Source organism: Ranitomeya imitator, chromosome 4, assembly GCF_032444005.1.
Source record: "Ranitomeya imitator isolate aRanImi1 chromosome 4, aRanImi1.pri, whole genome shotgun sequence".
Taxonomy (NCBI): domain Eukaryota; kingdom Metazoa; phylum Chordata; class Amphibia; order Anura; family Dendrobatidae; genus Ranitomeya; species Ranitomeya imitator.
In genome coordinates, this window is record NC_091285.1 from 363,905,850 (window position 1) to 363,926,904 (window position 21,055).

At 43.1% G+C, this 21,055-nt stretch overlaps 1 protein-coding gene across 1 annotated transcript in view; it reads left to right on the forward strand.

Annotated features, from left to right (window-relative positions):
• The window catches only part of RSBN1L (round spermatid basic protein 1 like), a 104,934-nt gene that overhangs the window by 57,020 nt on the left and 26,859 nt on the right, over nucleotides 1-21,055 (forward strand). The window contains exons 3-5 of the mRNA XM_069765132.1: nucleotides 9,018-9,652; nucleotides 14,745-14,882; nucleotides 16,689-16,831. Of these exons, the coding sequence (XP_069621233.1) occupies nucleotides 9,018-9,652; nucleotides 14,745-14,882; nucleotides 16,689-16,831 (916 nt within the window). The remainder of the gene's footprint in view (nucleotides 1-9,017; nucleotides 9,653-14,744; nucleotides 14,883-16,688; nucleotides 16,832-21,055) is intronic.

Here is a 21,055-nt window from a genome sequence, read left to right on the forward strand (position 1 = left end):
TGTATTTATGTATAAGACACCATTGTCTAGTGGGTTTTTTTTTCCAAGCAGCTCTTCTAGCCTATTTCTGGGATCTTTTCACTGAATCACCAAGTGAACCCACTTGCTTTTTAATGTAATTTTAAATAACATTTTAAAGGGGTTTTCCACTATTTTTTTTTTCATTTTTCACCCTCTGTTATTTATCATAGCTTTTCAAAACAATACCTTTTGTAATATACTTGTATTAGATGTATTACTTCTTTGAGGGACCACATGGTACTAGATTGTTATGGAGCTCCAGGTGGTGGATGTAGAGGACATTTTGGATTGAATGACCGCATGCCTGAGCTTGTGTCCTGAAGACACAATGAGTCTACCTTATGCAAGCTGCCAGTGTGATTCCGCAGTAGAGCAGGGGCCAGCGCCTTTGCTAGTGAAGTGCTGTGATCTACATTTCAAAACCAAAGGGGTTATGTAATCTAATCTCTGTTTAAGGCTATTGCCTAAGGCCATGTGCACACGTACAGTATTTTTCGTGTTTTTTTCGCTATAAAAACGTGAAAAAACGCTTACATATGCCTCCTATTATTTACAATGTATTCCGCATTTCTTGTGCAAATGTTGCCTTTTTTTCCACGAAAAAATCGCATTGCGGAAAAAAAAGCAACATGTTCATTAAATTGGCGGAATTGCGGGGATTCCGCACACCTAGGAATGCATTGATCTGCTTACTTTCCGCATGGGGCTGTGCACACCATGCGGGAAGTAAGCAGATCATGTGCGGTTGGTACCCAGGGTGGAGGAGAGGAGACTCTCCTCCACGGATTGGGCACCATATAATTGGTAAAAAAAAAAGAATTAAAATAAAAAACCGTGATATACTCACCTTTGATGTCTTCCTGCCTCTCAGTGGTGCACGCTGCCGCTTCCGTTCCTATAGATGCTCTGTGTGAAGGACCTGCGATGACGTCGCCGTCTTGTGATTGGTCGCGCTACCGCTCATGTGACCGCGACGTCATGGAAGGTCCTGCACACACACACCATCCATAGGAACGGACGCCGCTGAGATCGGCTGTCTGCGGGTGAGTATAACCATTTTTTTTTATTTTATTTTATTATTTTTAAACAATCTATCTTTTGCTATAGATACTGCATAGGCTGCATCTATAGTAAAAAGTTGGTCACACTTGTCAAACACTATCAGTCAGTTTTCCAAGCGATGCTACAGATCGCTTGGAAAACTTTAGCATTCTGCAAGCTGATTACGCTTGCAAAATGCTAAGAAAACCGTGAAAAAAAAGGGAAAATAACGCAAAAAAAAATGCGGATTTCTTGCAGAAAATTTCCGGTTTTCTTCAGGAAATTTCTGCAAGAAATCCTGACGTGTGCACATACATCAGGATTTCTTGCAGAAATTTTCCTGACAAAAACCGGACATTTCTGCCAGAAATCCACATGCATTTTTTTTTGCGTTTTTTTATGTGTTTTTGATGCGTGTTTGGTGCGTTTTTTCCCAAATGCATAGAATAACGGGAAAAATGCAGAAAATCCTCAAAATTAATGAACATGCTGCTTTTTTTTACCGCAATGTGCACAAAACATGCAGAATGCATTCTAAATGATAGGATGCATAAAGTATGCGTTTCTAATGAGTTTTTATAGCGAAAAATCCTGAACGTGTGCACATACCCGTAGAATACTGAGCAATATTTGCATAACAAACATAGGGGGCTGGATGTAATCAGAGTAAAAGAGTGAGGAAGGAGGGGAGAGTTTGGGTAGAGAATGGAGAGGGCGTAAGTGCTGGCTCACTGGCCATTGCAATGCATGATGGAACTTGTAGTTTTAGAACACAGTAAGCCTGCGGACAGGAAGTGCTGTAAATATCAGAGCTGCAGCTGGCAGATACAAAGTGATGCTATCTGTATGATGAATGTATATTACTATAATAAGTGTGTGGATGCATTTACTTTTACATGATGGCAAAACTAATGAAAACCATTGGAATGGGTTAGGGTAGTGGATAACTTCTTTTACTTTTTATATAACAGCATGGACTCTTGGTTCAGATATACATGTATGTGGTGACATTTTCTTTAAAACATTTGTAAGCAAAACAAAAAAATCCTCTCTTGCAGCCGTTTTCCGAGACTGGGTTATGGATCTGTGAAGGCTTGTTTTTTTTTTCTCCCTGAACCACCATTTTTTTGGTACCATTTTGGCTAGATAAGATCATAGAATCATAGAATGTTAGTGTCCAACCGCCTGCTCAATGTAGCTCAGGATACACTAAACCCTCTCAGACAGATGTCTGTCCAGCCTCTGAAGACTTCCATTGAAGGAGAACTCACTACCTCTCGTGGCAGCCTGTTCCACTCATTGATCACACTGTAAAAAGTGTTTTCTAATATCTAATCTATATCTTCTCCCTTTTCAGTTTCATTCCAATGTTTCTCTTGTTTCCATGTGAAAAATGAGAATAAAGATGATCCCTCTACACTGTGACATCCCTTCTGATATTTGTAGACAGCTATTAAGTCTCCTCTTATTCTCCTTTTTTGCAATATAAACATTCCCAGATCCTTTAACTGTTCCTCGTAGGACATACTTTTCAGTTTGCTTGCCATCCTGGTAAGCTCTTCTCTGAACTTGCTCCAGTTTTTTAATGTCTTTTTAAGACCGGGGTCACACTTGCGTGTGCAATGCGAGAAACTCTCAATACCTGGCACTGCCGCTGGCACTAGGGATCGGAGCATGTGGCTGCATGTATTTCTATGCAGCTGAAAGCTCCGGTCCCGAATGCCGGTTGCAGTGCCAGGTATTGAAGCAAGAGCCTGACCAAAGAGGAGTAGAGGGGGATAATTACTTTACGTTATCTAGACTCTATGCGTCTCTTAATACATCATAGAACTGTTTGCCTTTTTTGCTGCTGCATCACATTGTTGACTTATGTACAGTCAGTCATCTATTTGTATAACCAGGTCTTTTTCACACATGCTGTTGCTTAGTTTTATTCCTCCCATTCTGTGGGTCAAATGTTTTTTTTCTTGCCCAGATGTAGAAACTTGCATTTATCCCTGTTAAATTTTAAACATTCTATTAGTCGCTTCCCATAGTTCAATCTTATCTAGATGCTTCTGAATCCTTTCTGTCTTTTCTAATGTTAGCTATCCCTCTTAGCTTTGCTTCATCTGCAAATATGATTGGTTTACCTTCAGTTTCCTTAGATCATTTATAAAAATGCTGAACAATGCTGGATCCAGGACAAGGCCTTGAAACACTCTTCCAATTGGATGTGCAATCCTTATTACCACTCATTGAGTACGATCACTGAGCCAGTTATTAATCCACCTAACTGTATCCTTGTCAATCCCATACTTGGTCATTTTTTCAATGAGGATGGTGTGAGATTAGTGTTGAGCATTCTGATACCGCAAGTATCGGGTATCGGAATTCCGATACCGAGTTCCGATACTTTTGTGGTATCGGGAATCGGTATCGGATCCATAGTGATGTGTAAAATAAAGAATTAAAATAAAAAATATTGATATATTCACCTCTCTGGCGGCCCCTGGACATCACCGCTGGTAACCGGCAGGCTTCTTTGTTTAAAATGAGCGCGTTTAGGACCTGAGAATGACGTCGCGGCTTCTGATTGGTCGCGTGCCGCTCATGTGACCGCCACGCGACCAATCACAAGCCGCGACGTCATTCTCAGGCACTAAACTCCTCATTCTAGGAATTTAGGACCTGCGAATGACGTCGCGGCTTCTGATTGGTCGCGTGGCGGTCACATGAGCGGCACGCGACCAATCAGAAGCCGCGACGTCATTCTCAGGTCCTAAACGCGCTCATTTTAAACAAAGAAGCTTGCCGGTTACCAGCGGTGATGTCCAGGGGCCGCCGGAGAGGTGAATATATCAATATTTTTTATTTTAATTCTTTATTTTACACATTAATATGGATCCCAGGGCCTGAAGGAGAGTTTCCTCTCCTTCAGACCCTGGGAACCATCAGGATACCTTCCGATACTTGGTGTCCCATTGACTTGTATCGGTATCGGCGATATCCGATACTTTTCAGGTATCGGCCGATACTATCCGATACCGATACCGATACTTTCAAGTATCGGACGGTATCGCTCAACACTATGTGAGATACTTTATCAAATGCTTTGCTGAAGTAGAGATAAACTATACCGCATTTCCCTAATCCACCCTGTCAGTGATTCTATCATAGATGGATATTAGATTAGTCTGGCATGATTTGTTTGCTATAAACCCATGCTGGCTCTGGTTAATTACTGAATTCTTGGCCAAGTACTTACATACATGTGGTATAAAAATTTGTTCAAAGACCTTTCCTGTGTAGACGTAAGGCTCACTGGCCTGTAATTTCCTGGCTCTATATTCTTCCCTTTTTAAAGATGGTGTCAACATTTGTTGTTCTCTCTCCAATCTTATGGGACTTCTCCTGTTCTTCAGGATTTTTCAGATTCTGGCTAGTGGTTCAGCAGTTTCCCCTGGTAACTTTTTCAGTACATTAGGATGTAATTAATCTGGACCAGGAGATTTATGGTGTGCATTCTTTTATTCCATCAATGAAACCCTGAAGATCAGTTGTTACAATTGCTTTCTTAGGCCCCTTTCACACATAAGTTTTTTGCCATCAGTCACAATCCGTCGAATTTTGAAAAAAACTGATTCGGAGACTGATGCCACTGGATCCGTTTTTTTTTCCAATAGACTTGTATTAGCGACGGATGGCCTCACATCTCATCCATCGTTTGCCGGATCCGTTGAAAATTGTTCGGCGAGACAAGACATAGTAACGTGTTTTCTGTGTCCGTCGAAAAAACGGACAGCGACTGATCTGTCGCCCTCCGTCGTTTGCTAGAATGGAAGCCTATGGCACTGGATCCTTCAAATACGGCGACAGATTCTGTTATTCTTAACTGAGCATGCTCCGATTTTTTTTTTTTTTTTTTTTTTTTATTTTTTTTTATTTTAAGGATCCAATTGCCCGGATCAGCAAGTCGGATCTGGCAAAAAACGGATCCGTCTCATCAGTTTTTCACAATCTGCGACGGATCCGTTTTTTCAACATTCGTCAGATTGTGATTGATGGCAAAAAACTGATGTGTGAAAGGGGCCTTAGAGAACATCGATGCAAAATATTTAAAAGTTCAGCCTTCTCAATATCATTTTTGACCACTTCATCCTTTTCATCCTGTAAAAATCCTATAGCATTGTTGACTTTTCTTTTGCTTTTGATATATCCCCCAAATCCTTTTTTACTGCTTTTGGTCTCCCTTTCCCTTGCAAGCCTCACTTCATTACTGGCTTTAGCTCTAACGCTTGTTCTGCATTGCCTGCAAACAACATTATATTCTTCTTTAGATATACCTCCCTCTTTATTTTTTTTAATGTTATTACAGCGTTTACTGATCTGAACAATTTTTCTAGATCAGTAAGATTTGAACCCAAGACCCCACCTCTGCAAGCCTGCAGTGTGAATGTCATTGTGCTGCCCATTAAAGGGAACCTGTCACCCCCAAAATCGCGGGTGTGGTAAGCCCACCGGCATCAGGGGCTTATCTACAGCATTCTAAAATGCTGTAGATAAGCCCCCGATGTATCCTAAAAGATGAGATAAAGACGTTAGATTATACTCAACCAGGGGAGGTCCCGATGTTGGTCCGGTCCGGCGCCTCCTATCTTCATCAGATGACGTCCTCTTCTTGTCTTTACGCTGCGGTGCAGACGTACTTTGTCTTCCCTGTTGAGGGCAGAGCAAAGTACTGCAGTGCGCAGGCACCGGGCCTCTCTGACCTTTACTGGTGCCTGTGCACAGCAGTACTTTGCTCTGCCCTCAACAGGGCCGACAAAGTACACCTGCGCCGAAGCCGCAGCGTGAAGACCAGAAGAGGATGTCATCTGATGATGATGATGCGAGGCCCCGGACCAGGACCGCCCGGGTGAGTATAATCGAACGTCTTTTTCTCATCTTTTAGGATACATTGGGGGCTTATCTACAGCATTCCAGAATGCTGTAGATAAGCCCCTGATGCCAGTGGGCTTACCTCACCCACGATTTTGGGGGTGACAGGTTCCCTTTAAATCTGTACCTTGTTTGTAGTAATCCGCTTCTTCCGTTTGAAAGAAAACCATCCTTGATACTGTATGCTAATAAGTCGCAAGTGCATTTGGGCTGTGACATTGCACTTCCAGCTCTCCTGCCTTTCCCCCTATTCCCCCGCCTGACGTCTGCTTCCTGTTTCTGACAGATTGGTCAGGGGCGTTAGATCAATGAAACAAGTGCTTTGAAAGCCGGTGAGCAGGGACTAGGCAGGAGAGCTGCAAGTGCAACGTCCTACTCCGAAAGTGCCTGGGACTTATTACCATAGAATTTCCACCATGGATTTTTCTAACACTGCAAAACTGATTTGTATCAGCAAGGTAAGTATTTTCTCAGCATGAATGTGTTTGTACATGCATACATACCAATAGTTTGGCCTATAAAATCATGATGATCGGTTCTCTTTAAAACTTTTATTAAATTGGAGAATGTTTAGAAGAAAAAAAATAGCTTTGGCTATCAACTCTTTTTTGGCAGGGAATATAGCAGACTGGTCTCTATTGTAAGCATGGGCTAGTGTAGACTGACTCACTTCACCACACAGCTTCATGGAAACATTAGGTCATTTAGTGACAATGCGTTCTTTTCCAATATCTGTAGAGTTTCCTTACACATAGAATATACATGTTTGTGTGGATTGTGTTTTCATAGACGTGTGTGCACACATGGCGTCCGCCTGCTCGCACCAGGCACAGACTGCAGGCGGTGTGCGAGGAATGGTGCACCTCCCCGACTCTGTGCTGCACCCTGTGTGCCAGGATAATCTTTTTTTCTCATCATGTTATATCCTCCCTTTACGTTGGTGAGAGTGACTGATGCTGAACCACCAGGACCCATAACAGTGCCCTGTAACAGATGACTTTGGGTGCCTTACAATGACATCGTCATAGGCTTCGCTTGTTTATGAATAAAAGCCTCATTTTCGCTTGTGCGCTTACATTCTGCTCTAACCCATCCTGTTCTGCTGCTGAATTTCTTCTACATGTTCATATTTATCCCTCAGTGAATTCACAGTCCAGTTCTCTGCGTTTGGAGGTGACTACACCGTGTGCGGGTTTATTAACATTCATCGGTAATACGCCAACTCTGTATGTCCTCTCCACAGTAATCAAGGTGACTTACATAAAATGGAGTCAAGCTGAACCAAAAACGTACACACGTCTCACAGCGTTTAACTCTAAATATATTATCTAACTCCTTCACACCATAAGCATTTTTTTCTTTCTCCCTATCTTCATAGAGCCATCATTTCCTCATTTTTCATTCCACATAAATACAATGGTTTTTTTCTTTATACATTTGCATCCACATCTTGACTGAGAACAGGCCTAAGTATGGACATCCTTGCTACCGCGGCACAGAAACAAGACCATTTGCCCACCTCATACCGATATTAAGTAAAACACAAAGTATATTGGAGAATAATTTGTGGAACTGAATAGTTTACAGTGATTATAAACTAGATTCAATGAGGACCCATCAGCTCTCCTCCTAGAAATGTATGAATGAATGTACGATATTTGCCATTGTCAGTGTGTAGGAACAGCAGGAATCGTGGAGCAGAGGTGCTTAGTAAAATGGCCATGCCCGGAGCAATGACCCAGAAGCAGTGACCGGGCCTCCTGGCGGCTGCGCCTACAGATGAGTGGTGGTCTCCATCGCTACTGCTGTAAGCTCAGGAAGGTGAAGAGGGTGTGCAGTAAAATATTGGGTGGTACTGTGTTGGGCCTTGCTCAGATATCTGTGCTGCATTTCCATGTTTCATGCGCGGTTTTCCCAGCTAGAACATGTACCCATTGTAACCCGTGGGGCTGTTCACATGTCCTTCTTGGTTTTTCTCCTTCCTTCTTCACAGATCATGACATGGCCATTTATTTTCCAGCAGCGTGTTTGATATGTGCCAGTACAAGTCACGGATGGCATCAGTGTGCAGTCCCTGTGCGGTCCATGTCTAACATTGCAGTGGATTGGAGAGGCTTTGTTATTTATCTATACGTAAAAACAGTGATGATGTGCTGACCAAACACTGACACTGGCACCATTTTCTGTGTATGTGAAAAATGCTGATGTCTGATTAAGGCCTAAGGCAGTAAAATGTGATGCCAAATATTATTATAGACTGTTAGAGCAGCATGGATCCCATAGCGCTGGACATGAGGAGGTGCGACGTCCAGGAATGTAGTATAGTTCTTCTGATAAGCTATGTTGCTTAACCCTTGTGCAGAGCATTTCAGTAGCTTAGGTATCCATAATTACGACAACGCATATAGTGACAGTTATTAGTGATTGTAACCATGGATACCTAAGCTACTGCAGTGCTCTGCACATGGGGTAAGCAACATAGCAAATCAGAAGAACTATACAACATTTCTAATTGGAGGTATTTGCTAATATTTTTATTCTTACTACACATTGAGATGGGATTATCCCTTTAACTCTATTCATGCTTGTAAACATTGTTATAGGATAGTTCCGTTTCCCTGCATAAACAATGAGTTCATCAGTTACTAGTACATAGGTATACATTGTGAGGAGTTACTACAAGTTATGTCCTCCTCCATGGCTAGCAATACTCCTCAAAATTGCTAAGATGATGATTTTTAGTACACTGTAAAATATATAGTGCAAAGTCTGAATAGAGTGCTTGAACGCTGCAGCCAATCACTGGCCTCTTTTGCCATGTTACTGCATTAGTTCTATCTTAGTTGGGTGAGGGAAGGAGCCATAACGAGTACAGACATGAAATATGCCGGTCAGAAGCCAGTCTAGACCTTGGCGAGCATTATAAAGCGGGCAGGCATGCAATCTCTTATTGATGCAACCAGCTTTTACTTTTACCGAATATTCGATTTCCAGAACAACCTTTTTAAAATGCCCCCTTTTTGTTTTATCGGCAGGATCAAACGAGAAGGCAAAACCAAGCACCGAAGAGCTGCAAATAAAGAAAGTGAAGAAGAAAAAGAAAAAGAAACACAAAGAGGGTGAGAAACGCAAGCTGCCCAAAATGTACAGTAAATCCATTCAGACCATCTGCTCAGGACTGGTGTCTGACATGGGAAAGTGTGACAGCCAGGAAGCCAAAGTAGGAATTCGCGAGGCTTTTAAGGACTTGGTGGTGAAGGTCGAGGAAAAAAAGGGGGTGGCGGAGAATGACTCTCCATTTGTGTCTCTGAAGGAGCCTCGTGTTCAGCACAAGCTCAAGCGATTGGACTCTCTGGAATTCAAGCACCTCGTCCACATAGAACACCAGCCCAATGGCGGAGCGCCCCTAATACACGCGTACAGCAGTGAGCTCTCTCACCTGTCTCCTGTGGAGATGGAAAGGTTTGCTGAGGAATTTGTTGGCCTGGCGTTTAGCGAAAATGAAAACTGTGCCGCTTATTACGTCATGGGGATTATACACGGGGCAGCCACCTATTTACCTGACCTGCTAGATTACTTTTCCTATAACTTTCCCAGTTCACCAGTCAAAATGGAGATCTTGGGGAAGAAAGACATAGAGACAACAACCATTTCTAACTTCCATGCTCAGGTAAGGAGGTTGTCGGATTCTTCTTTGGTGAATATAGCGCTGACTAAATACTTGTGTGGTAATGGCTTGGCTCTCTTGCTGCACCAGTGTTTGTGTGAGCTCTCAGGCAGCCATGGGTCCAAAGCTGTACTGATGACTGCAGAGGAGGCCGGTCGGACGCTAACTTGCTTTATGTAAGATTGCAGTATGTATCACCATTGGCTTCAGTGGACATCTGTAAGATTAGTCCCCATCATCCTCTATCCTTAGGTGTCTTCTGTCCTAAAGGTGGCCATTCCCTTTCACTAGCGCATTGTCCCACCGGCTGCACGTCTTCTCAGTGGGGAGTGGGAAATGATCCGATTATCTCCTGTGGGAACATAAAGGGAAGAATTGGGCATGTGGACTTTCAGAATGACACTTTCTGATGGGAGAGAGGGCACCCACATACTTATGAGAGTTGGCCGATGCTGATAACATTAGCCGGTTTGGCTGACTTGCGAAGGCGTATTGCATCTTAGACATATTACAGATTTAATAAATTAAATGGTGTACACACAAGGAAATCACACACTTTTGTAATGAACGAGTAATGAAAATGTCACACTTTATTTTACTTGTGCTGTAATCTGTGCCATCCACGGTAGAGCTGAATGGCCCTAAGCCTGACTTCCATCATCCCATCCTGGCATAGTTGGCATTGCCCAGGTATATAGTAGCTTACTGTAGGGCAGATTTCTCCTGTAACCACTGTCGGCCTCATGTCTGTAGGAGCACCTATGTTATGTAATTCTGGGTTTCTGTTCCGTTTTAGGATTTGAGGATGGATTTGTTACATAATGGGGGCAAAAGGCGTAAGAAGGATCCCATTGATTTCAGTCATTTTACTGGAAAGTGCAGCACACTGTTTTATCTGTCACATACACATAAGATCTGTCAGCCTGGGTAATGTTTGTCCAGGTCTATGCTTATAGCAGGCGACTTTTCATATTTTAGTGATTAATGCACACGCAGGCAGCTATATTTTCCAGTGTGTTTCTATATATAGGTCTCTGATTCACCAGTCTGGATCATTCTCAAAAATTCTGAATGTAAACCTTGACCCGAGAATTGGCAGAATCTGTGTCATGTCAAGGCTTTTAGTGTTTAAAGCCCTGAAATGTTTTGCTTTTAAGGGATTTGTCCAGTTGTGTTGGCAGCGTTGTACGTGATTTATCTGTGTAACCGGTGCAACTTGTGCCCTCACCATTCATAAGCTGATGGCGTCTGGCACAAGAGCAAGGTGTGGAAAGTATAGCTCCCCTGTTCCTCCTTTTCCCCATGGTCACCAGTTACACTGTACTTTACATGGCCATACTTCAGTGTTATGCAATACCATTCACCCTCTGCAGTAGACAGCTAGAATATTTTCTGAGCATGTCTACTTAAGTTAAAGGAACTTTGTCACTTTGATTAATGCTTGTAAGACCTTTATATGAGCATGTAGGTCATAGGAAGTTGAATAAAATTATATCTTTGATATTTCTCGTCTTGTTCCAGAGAAATTAGTTTTTTCTTATGTGTAAATGAGCTGTTAAAAACTATGGGCCAGACACAGGTCTTCATGAGAATCTGCCTCCAGAGATTTTCTATTAAAAGGGGTCGTTACCAGTGTGAGACAAGTAACTTGCACAGTAGGGTAGAACTGAACTTCATCTCCCTACAAACAGATGTGCTGCAGCTCTCACAGCTCTGCTGTATTGCAACCCTGTCTGCCTGTGAGATGGAAGCTGAGAAGAACCTGCAGATGTGTCAGGTATAACCACACACAGCTCTGCAGTGAGAGCAGCCGTTACACATCATAGCTCCCCTTCTATTTAAAGCACCACTCCAGCGTCTTTTTATTGCAATGCTGGAGAGTGGTGCTTTAAATGTAATTGCCCACCTCATACTTACCTGCCGCTGCCTTCATCCTTTTCCAGTGTCTTTCATGTTGGTCTCCGGCAAAATGTCGGCAACTCCAATTTTCCATGGAACTCGCCAGAGATCTCTTTTCAGTACATCTCTGAGAGCCTCTTTCTGGCCTCTCATAAATTTGTATTGAATTCTTGTGATTGTAACTTTTGACCACCAGCCAGTCAGAAGTTACGGGCATAGAGCGGCATTGGTAAAAGGTGAAGGGGAGTATTAGAACTGGGGCAGTGGGCTTACATTTAAACTGCCACTCCAGTGCTGAAAAAGGTAAGATAATGCTTGTGTGGTGCTTTAAAATAAGCTCTGGAGGCAGATTCTCATGCAGATCAGTATCTGATCCTTAGCCTGGAACAGCTCATTTACATATTAGAAAAATGTGAATTTCTCCGGAATAAAATATCGGATTGCAAATATCAAGGTATAATTTAATCCAGCTTCCTGTGCCTGCATGCCAATATAGATAGCTTAGGATGGTTGATCCTGCTGACAGATTGCCTGCATGCCGATATAGATAGCTTAGGATGGTTAATCCTGCTGACAGATTCCCTTTAAATTCCCACATTGAGTGTTTGACGCTGTGTATTTTCAATAGTGGGAATGTAGTCTTAATGCTCACAGGTTTTATGGTGACTTGTATGATCTTATGTTGGAAAGCTTTCCCTAGATCTGTTCCAAATCCATGACTACTGATAAAATTGTAAAAGCCACATTTATTCTCCTAATTAATTTGCATGGTTTACAAGGTGTGTGGGAAAATGTAACATTAGGATAGAAGTCTGGCAAACATATTTTGTGTACACAGAACCATAAAAGCTTATATAGCAGGAGCTATAGCTGCGGGTGTCTTGGAATAGCGAGAGTTAAGTTTATACCAACCAGTCCTAGGTGTCAAGACTCACAAAAGATGAGCAGATGGACATATCCAGACTGCACAGCCCTGTCTCCCCTATAACAGGTGGTGATACAAGAAAATGAACTATTTCATGCTCTGTATATTTGCACCATATCAGCTCATATCACAAGGAAACACAAAATGCAGTTTTTTAATGAAAGTATTATTAAGGGAAATAAATCCAAACCTACAGGGCTCTGTGTGAAAAAGTGATGGCACCCCTTAAAACATAAATTGTCTGTGGCTTATCACACCTTTGGGAAGAGGAGTTCAAATTCCCTAGCCACATGTAGGTCTGATTGCTGCCACTCCTGTTTTCAGTCAAGAAATCACTTAAATAGCACCTGCCTGACAAAGTGAGGTAGACTAAAAGTTCCTGAAAAGCTAGACATCATGTCGCGATCCAAAGAAATTCTGGAGCAAATGAGAAACAAAGTAATTGCGATCTATCAGTCTGGAAATGGTTATAAAGCCATTTCTAAAGCTTTGGGACTCCAGCGAACCACAGTGAGAGCCATTATTCACAAATGGCGAAAACATGGAACAGTGGTGAACCTTCCCAAGAGTGACCGGCCGACCAAAATTAACTCGGGAGCACAGCAATGACTCATCCAAGAGGTCACAAAAGACCCCACAGCTACATGAAAGAACTGCCGGCCTCACTTGCCTCAGTTAAGGTCAGTGTTCATGACTCCACCATAAGAAAGAGAATGGGGAAAAATGGCCTGCATGGCAGAGATCCAAGATGAAAACCACTACTGATGAATAAGAACATAAAGGCTCATCTCAGTTTTGCTGGAAAACATCTTGATGATGCCCATGACTTTTGGTTTATACAGCAGGACAATGATCCAAAACACACGAGCAAGTCCATTTGTGAATGTCTTAAGAAAAACAAACTGAAGACATTGGAGTGGCCTAGTCAAAGTCCTGACCTTAATCCGATTGAGATGCTGTAGAAAGACCTTAGAAAGGTGTTTTTTTTGCTCGGAAACCCTCCAGTGTGACAACAATTCTGCAGAGATAAGTGGGCCAAGATTCCTCCAGAGCATTGTAAAAGACTCCGTGCCTGCTATCGCAGATGCTTGATTGCAGTTGCTGCTGCTAAGGATGGCCCAACCAGATATTCGGTTTAGGGGCAATCACTTTTTCACACAGGGCCCTGTAGGTTTGGATTTCTCTTTCCCTTAATAATAAAGACCTTCATTTAAAAACTACATGTTGTGTTTCCTTGTGTTATCTGTGTCTAATATTTACATTTGTTTGGTGATCTGATTTTTTTATTCTTTTTCATGCGTGTCACACAAATGTTTCAGAAGGGGGCAAGCACTTTTTCACACCAGTGTAGATTGAAACCTTTAGGAATTTTCTATTGTCTTCTATTTTAGAACTGTTTTATATATTTATATGTTGCCTTATTTTATCTTTTTATTTTTTTAAAGTGTTGTACTGTTTATATTAAAGCCTGAAACCTTTTTAAAAGTTTGGTCCTTTTGAGTGTTGGACATTAGTGCCTATAGTGGGGATTCGTCGCTCCATTTGATGAGGGGTGGCAGTGTGTTGTGCATCTGGGATGTGGTTTATGCTGAATGTAGTTCGGAGTGAGCGGAGGTAAAGCCCTTGCAGTCACAGCCTTGAGAAGTGTGTGTATGATACATGGCAATAGTGGCACGGCTTTTTGCTGACCCACAAGCCGTACTAGTGCGTGTAGCCAAAAGCACATATGTTATGTGAGTACATTATACTGTCTGCAGCCACCAGTAGAGGGCAGTAACTGCACACTGTTACCAGTAGGTGGTAAGCTGCCATGCTGCAGGCATCCCATGCGTTACCTTCTACATCTATATGCCGGGGATCTGGAGCACTAGATCCTATAGTAAGAGGTTAGAGAAGCTGACACTTCACACGGCCTATGACAGCAGCACGCAGAATAAGACTGGGCATGATTTCATGTAGATAACACGGTACAAAGATGTACATCTTTCCTGTATCATGATTTCATGTCTAATTATAGGGTCGCCAGAAAGTGGGATATAATCCTGCTGCTGATTGACAGGTCTCTTGGTGGTCAGTCAGCGGCTGACTGTATCGGACCCCTGCTGCACAGCACTGGTAGCACCCTGTGAAGAATAGGCTGTCACTATAGCTCTGCAGCAGGGGTCACAGTGTGGCAGCACGTGGTTCTGTTGTAAGCGCCGGCACACAGGTGATTGGCTGACATTCTGGGCTATGGTCGGCCCTGTCTCACATGCGCTTTTTTTGCTCTAGGTAAAGAGGACGTACTCTCACGGTACTTACAGAGCAGGGGCGATGAGGCAGATCAGCCTGGTGGGAGCGGTTGATGAGGAAGTAGGGGATTACTTCCCAGAATTCCTGGACATGTTAGAAGAGTCTCCTTTCCTGAAGGTAAGAGAACGCTGTATATTGACACCTGGCTGCTTCCCCCCCAGTCACTGCCTGATTTTGGGCTGTCTGACATGACCTCTTACTCCATAGAATAGAGCGGAGTTGAAATACTTCTTATGGATCTTCTTTCTCCTATTAAGGATGAGGCTTAGTTTATTACGGAATTGGCTTTTTTCCCCCTTATTTTTCAGTTATGAAAGCTGTAAGTATGTTTTCATCGACCTCTCCAAATGAGGGTTTGTTTTTGCCGGATGAAGTATTTTGTTTATTATGGGGTTTAGTGTGTGGGATAAATATGTTAATATTTGTGTGTTATTTTGATCATTTAATAGGCTTTTGTACATGACAAATCTGAGGAGCATTTTTAGGCCTCTGGTTGTGATTTAGATGCCGGTACCAGTGGTCTTACAGAGGCACCCCCATTTCTGCCATAGTCCGTACTGCCACATCTCACAGGATACCCAGCCAGACTTGAGGTACCTTCACACATAACGATTTCATTAACGATATCGTTGCTTTTTGTGACGTAGCAACAATATCGTTAATGAAATCGTTATGCGTGACAGCAACCAACGATCAGGCCCCTGCTGGGAGATCGTTGGTCGCTGGGGAATGATCAGGACCTTTTTTTTTGGTCACTGATCACCCGCTGTCATCGCTGAATCGGCATGTGTGATGCCGATCCAGCGATGTGTTCACTGGTTACCAGGGTAAATATCGGGTTACTAAGCTCAGGGCTGCGCTTAGTAACCCGATATTTACCCTGGTTACCATTGTAAAAGTTCAAAAAAAAAAAACAAAAACAAAAAAACAGTACATACTCACATTCCTGTCACGTCCCCCGGCGTCAGCTTCCCGCACTGACTCTGTCTGCGCCAGCCGGCCGTAAAGCAGAGCACAGCGGTGACGTCACCGCTCTGCTTTACGGCCGGCGCTTACACAGTGCAGGGAAGCTGACGCTGGGGGACGTGACAGGAATGTAAGTATGTAGTGGTTTTTTTTCGGGTTACTAAGCGCGGCCCTGCGCTTAGTAACCCGATGTTTACCCTGGTTACCCGGGGACTTCGGCATCGTTGAAGACAGTTTCAACGATGCCGAAGTCTTTCCCCGAATCGTTGGTCACTGGAGAGAGCTGTCTGTGTGACAGCTCCCCAGTGACCACACAACGACTTACCAACGATCTTGGCCAGGTCGTATCGCTGGTCGTGATCGTTGGTAAATCGTTTAGTGTAACGGTACCTTTACACAGGCACAACTCAGATGTCCATGCCTCCAGCGACCCAAGCCATCATAGATTTATCACCTATAATGTAGATGGGTAATGTATTTAGTGGCTAGTCACTTATAAGTGATTTTCGGTGCCTAGACTTTCGGCATATAATTGTATAGCCGGTGGTAAAACTTTCAGTGAATATACGTTATATTTCAGCCATTATAACATAGTCCCAATTAGATGTGGGCACCAGGGAGCCATCACATAGTTCTAATGATAGATGCATGGATAAAGCTACTGACCAGTAATTTGTAACTTTCCTCAATATTCTACTATAACATCCTCAGTCATGTCATTATCTATCCATTATCATTGTTATGTTTACTTTCTCCATACATACAATAAATATGTAAGTACAGTAAACTAACTGTGATATGCTATTATACAGGCCCTCACAGCATTGGAGGGGGAGACCATAGGTTAGGGGTTATATATTACCTGTGTTTTACATTATATGCACTCTAATGATTGATTTCATGTTTAACAGCAAATGTGTACAAACTGACTGTGTCCACCTTTCACTTGACTGACAGCTCACTTTGCCTTGGGGGACTCACTCAAGCCTTGAGCTAAAGAGCCGCAAAGAGAGTGATGATGGCCCTATAATGTGGGTGCGCCCAGGGGAGCAGATGATTCCTGTCACTGATATGCCAAAGTCTCCTTTTAAAAGAAAAAGGTATATAAACTCCAGTATATGTAATACTTGTGTGTGTGTTTTGGTGGAAAATTGGACCGATCCAAGAACTGTCCAGGCCCTGTCCTTTTAGGTACAGCAGCACTATCTCTGGGCAGCGGAATGGATTGGTCACAGCTACTCTTACTATAGGCTGGAATCCAAAGACATACTGATGGGGAATGTAGATTGTGAGCCCCATTGGGGACAGCGCTGATGTACAGTGGGGGAAATAAGTATTTGATCCCTTGCTTATTTTGTAAGTTTGCCCACTGACAAAGACCTGAACAGTCGCCAAACACGGCGAGTTGCGTTAATGCCAAAGACCTCAATTTGTGTCTCATCTGACCACAGCACCTTCTCCCAATCACTCACACAATCATCCTGGTGTTCATTGGCAAACTTCAGACAGGCTGGCACCTGTGCCTTCTTGAGCAGGGGACCTTGCGGGCACTGCAGGATTTTAAACTTTTACAGTGCAATGTGTTAGCAATGGTTTTCTTGGTGACTGTGGTCCCAGATGCCTTGAGATCATTAACGAGTTCCCCCCGTGTAGTTTTAGGGTATGTGCACACGATGCAGATTTAGTGCAGAAAAATCTGCTGCAGTTCTGCACTAAATCTGCATCTCCTGGCAGAATCTGCAGGTGCGTTTTTGATGCGTTTTTTATGCGTTTTTTATGCGTTTTTTGAGCACAAATCTGCACAAAAAACGCATGAAAAACGCATCAAAAACGCACCTGCAGATTTCTATTATGGAGGGGTGCAGAAACGCTGCAGAACTGCACAAAAGAAGTGACAGGCACTTCTTTGAAAACTGCAGCGTTTCTGCGCAGATTTTTCTGCACCATGTGCACAGCTTTTTTTTTTTCACATTGATTTACATTGTACTGTGATCACAGTGCAGTTCTGCAGCGTTTCTGCTGCAGAAAAATCTGCTGCAGTTCTGCACTAAATCTGCATCGTGTGCACACACCCTTAGGGTATGTGCACACGATGCAGATTTAGTGCAGAATTGGTGCAGAACTGCAGCAGATTTTTCTGCTGCAGAAACGCTGCAGAACTGCACTGTGATTTACAGTACAATGTAAATCAATGAGAAAAGAAAAAAGCTGTGCACATGGTGCAGAAAAATTTGCGCAGAAACGCTGCAGATTTCAAAGAAGTGCACGTCGCTTCTTTTGTGCAGTTCTGCAGCGTTTCTGCGCAGATTTTTCTGCACCATGTGCACAGCTTTTTTCTTCTCATTGATTTACATTGTACTGCACAGAAACTGCACAGAAACTGCACAGAAACTGCACAGAAACTGCACAGAAACTGCACAGAAACTGCACAGAAACTGCACAGAAACTGCACAGAAACTGCACCAAATCTGCAGATGCAGATTTAGTGCAGAAAATTCTGCACCACATTTCCTACGTGTGCACATAGCCTTAGGCTATGTTCACACTTTGCGGATTCCACTGCGGATTTTTCCGCAGCAGAATTCCAAAATCCGCAGTGAAAACCCGTTGCGGTTTTTACTGCGGATTTATCGCGGTTTTTACTGCGTTTTCTTCTGCGGATTTTCATCTGCAGTTTTCTATTGGAGCAGGTGAAAATCCGCAGAAAAGAAGTGACATGCTGCGGAATGTAATCCGCAGCGTTTCCGCGCGGATTTTTCTGCAGCATGTGCACAGCGTTTTTTGTTTCCCATAGGTTTACATTGTAATGTAAACTCATGGGAAACTGCTGCGGATCCGCAGCGGTCAAATCCGCTGCGGATCCGCAGCAAAATCCGCAAAGTGTGAACATAGCCTTAGGGTATGTGCACACGTCAGGATTTCTTGCAGAAATTTTCCTGACAAAAACCGGACATTTCTGCCGGAAACCCGCATGCGTTTTTACTGCCATTTTGACGCGTTTTTGGTGCGTTTTTTGTGCGTTTTTTCCCAAATGCATAGAATTGCGGGAAAAACGCAGAGAATCCGCAAAAATAATGAACATGCTCATTTTTTTTACCGCGATGCGTTTTTTTCGCGGAAAAAAACGCATCCATGTGCACATAACATGCAAAATGCATTCTAAATGATAGTATACATAATGTATGCGTTTTTAATGAGTTTTTATAGCGTTTTTACCGCGAAAAACCGAAAAAAACACGAAAAAACCTGAACGTGTGCACATAGCCGTAGGCTGATCTCTTACCTTCCTCATGATCAACGATACACCATGAGGTGAGAGTTTGCATGGTGCCCCAGATCAATGTTGATTGACAGTCATTTAGTATTTCTTCCATTTCATTACTATTGCCCCAACAGTTGTCTCCTTCTCACCCAGCATATTACTTATGGTTTTGTAGCCTATTCCAGCTTTGTGCAGGTCTATGATCCTGACATCCTTATACAGCTCTTTGGTCTTGCCCATGTTGTAGAGGTTAGAGTCTGGCTGATTAGTTGAGTCTGTGGACAGGAGTCTTTTATAAAGGTGACTGTAAGACAGCTGTCTTTAATGCAGGTAACGAGTTGACTAGGAGCGTTTAACCGGTCTGTAGGAGCCAGAACTCATAGGCTATGTGCACACGATGCGGATTTGCTGTGGATCCGCAGCGGATTTTTCCGTGCAGAAATGCTGCAGATCCGCACTGTGATGTACAGTATAATGTTATTCAATGGGGAAAAAAAGGCTGTGCAGATGGTGCGGAATTGCTGCAGATTTCAAAGAAGTGCATGTCACTTCTTTTGTGCGAATCTGCAGCGTTTCTGCACTCCTCCATGTTAAAATTCCGCAGTGGCAAACACCGCAGAAAAAACGCACAAAATATGCAGAAAAACCGCGGCAAATCCGCGGCTGCGGATTCTGTCAGGAGATGCGGATTTTGTGCAGAAAATTCTGCACCTCTTTTCCTACGTGTGCACATAGCCTTAGGGTATGTGCACACGTTGCAGATTTCCTGCGGATCCGCAGCGTTTTTTTTCCGCACAGAAATGCTGCAGATCCGATTTCCAGTGCCATGTAAATCAATGGCAAAAAAAAAAAATGCTGTGCTAATGGTGCGGAAAAATCTGCACGGAAAACGCAGCAGATTCAAAAAAGGACCATGTCAATTCTTTTTGCGGAACTGCTGCGTTTCTGCACCCACTCCATAATAGAAATCTGCAGGGGTAAAAAAAAAGGAAGAAATCTGCACAAAATCCGCAGCAAGTCTGCCAAAAAACCGCACAAAACCGCAAAAAAAAGTGCAGATTCTGACCTGCGTTTTCTGCCAAGAAAAGAAGAGTCTGCACAGAAAATTCCACAGTCAAATCCGCAACGTGTGCACATAGCCTTTATGCAACGTTGGTAGGGGACCGAATATTTATTTCTCACTGCAAAATGCAAATAAATTTATATAATTTATACAATGTGATTTTCTGGGTTTTATTTTTGATATTCTATCTCTCAATGTTAAAATTAACCTGCCCTTAAAATACTTATTTCCCCCACTGTATGTAAGGCACTGCAGAATGAGATATATAAGCAAAGCATAATAAAAAATAATAGTGAAACATGAGCTCAGTTATGGAGCAGCCTGCACAGGGAATTTTGTATTACTTTTTGATCAGATCACGATCACTCTGTGATTACCTCTTCCTAAAGCTGGCCATATATGAGAGGTGTGATTGCGCTCTCTCCTCACGCCCTATACATAAGAGTGCTTGGCTCAGTCGTGCGTCCCTGTGTTTTGAGAGAACCAGACGCCTGGTAGCAGTCAGATTCATGCTGCCCATGGCTTGTGTAGCACAGATCTGATGATGGGTTTCCTGTAAGTGGCTTGAATAGACATGCACCATACCCTGATCTGACATTGGTTGTCAGGAGACATGCATGCATACTGAGCCGTACAGTTGCCAAGGCAACAGTCCAGCCCCTAGCGAGTATTGTGCATGGATCCCATTAATTAGAACAGACCCCATGCACTACACTCGCTGGGCATCAAATGGTTACCTCGGCAACTGTCCCCCCTATTGTGCATTGGTTTCTCTATTTCTGGTGTAATTTTGTTCTGAAGTGTGACTAAACATTTCCTTTAAACCAGGGGTGGGGAATCTTTTTTCTGCCAAGGGCCATGTGGATATTTATACCGTCCTTCGGGGCCATACAAGCTCCGCCCACAAAGTACATCCTGACTCTGGCACTGGTGTCAGGACGTAATCTTTCATTGCCTGCCCTTCAGTGTTCAGTAGTGAACACTGCGTGTGTGTGTTAA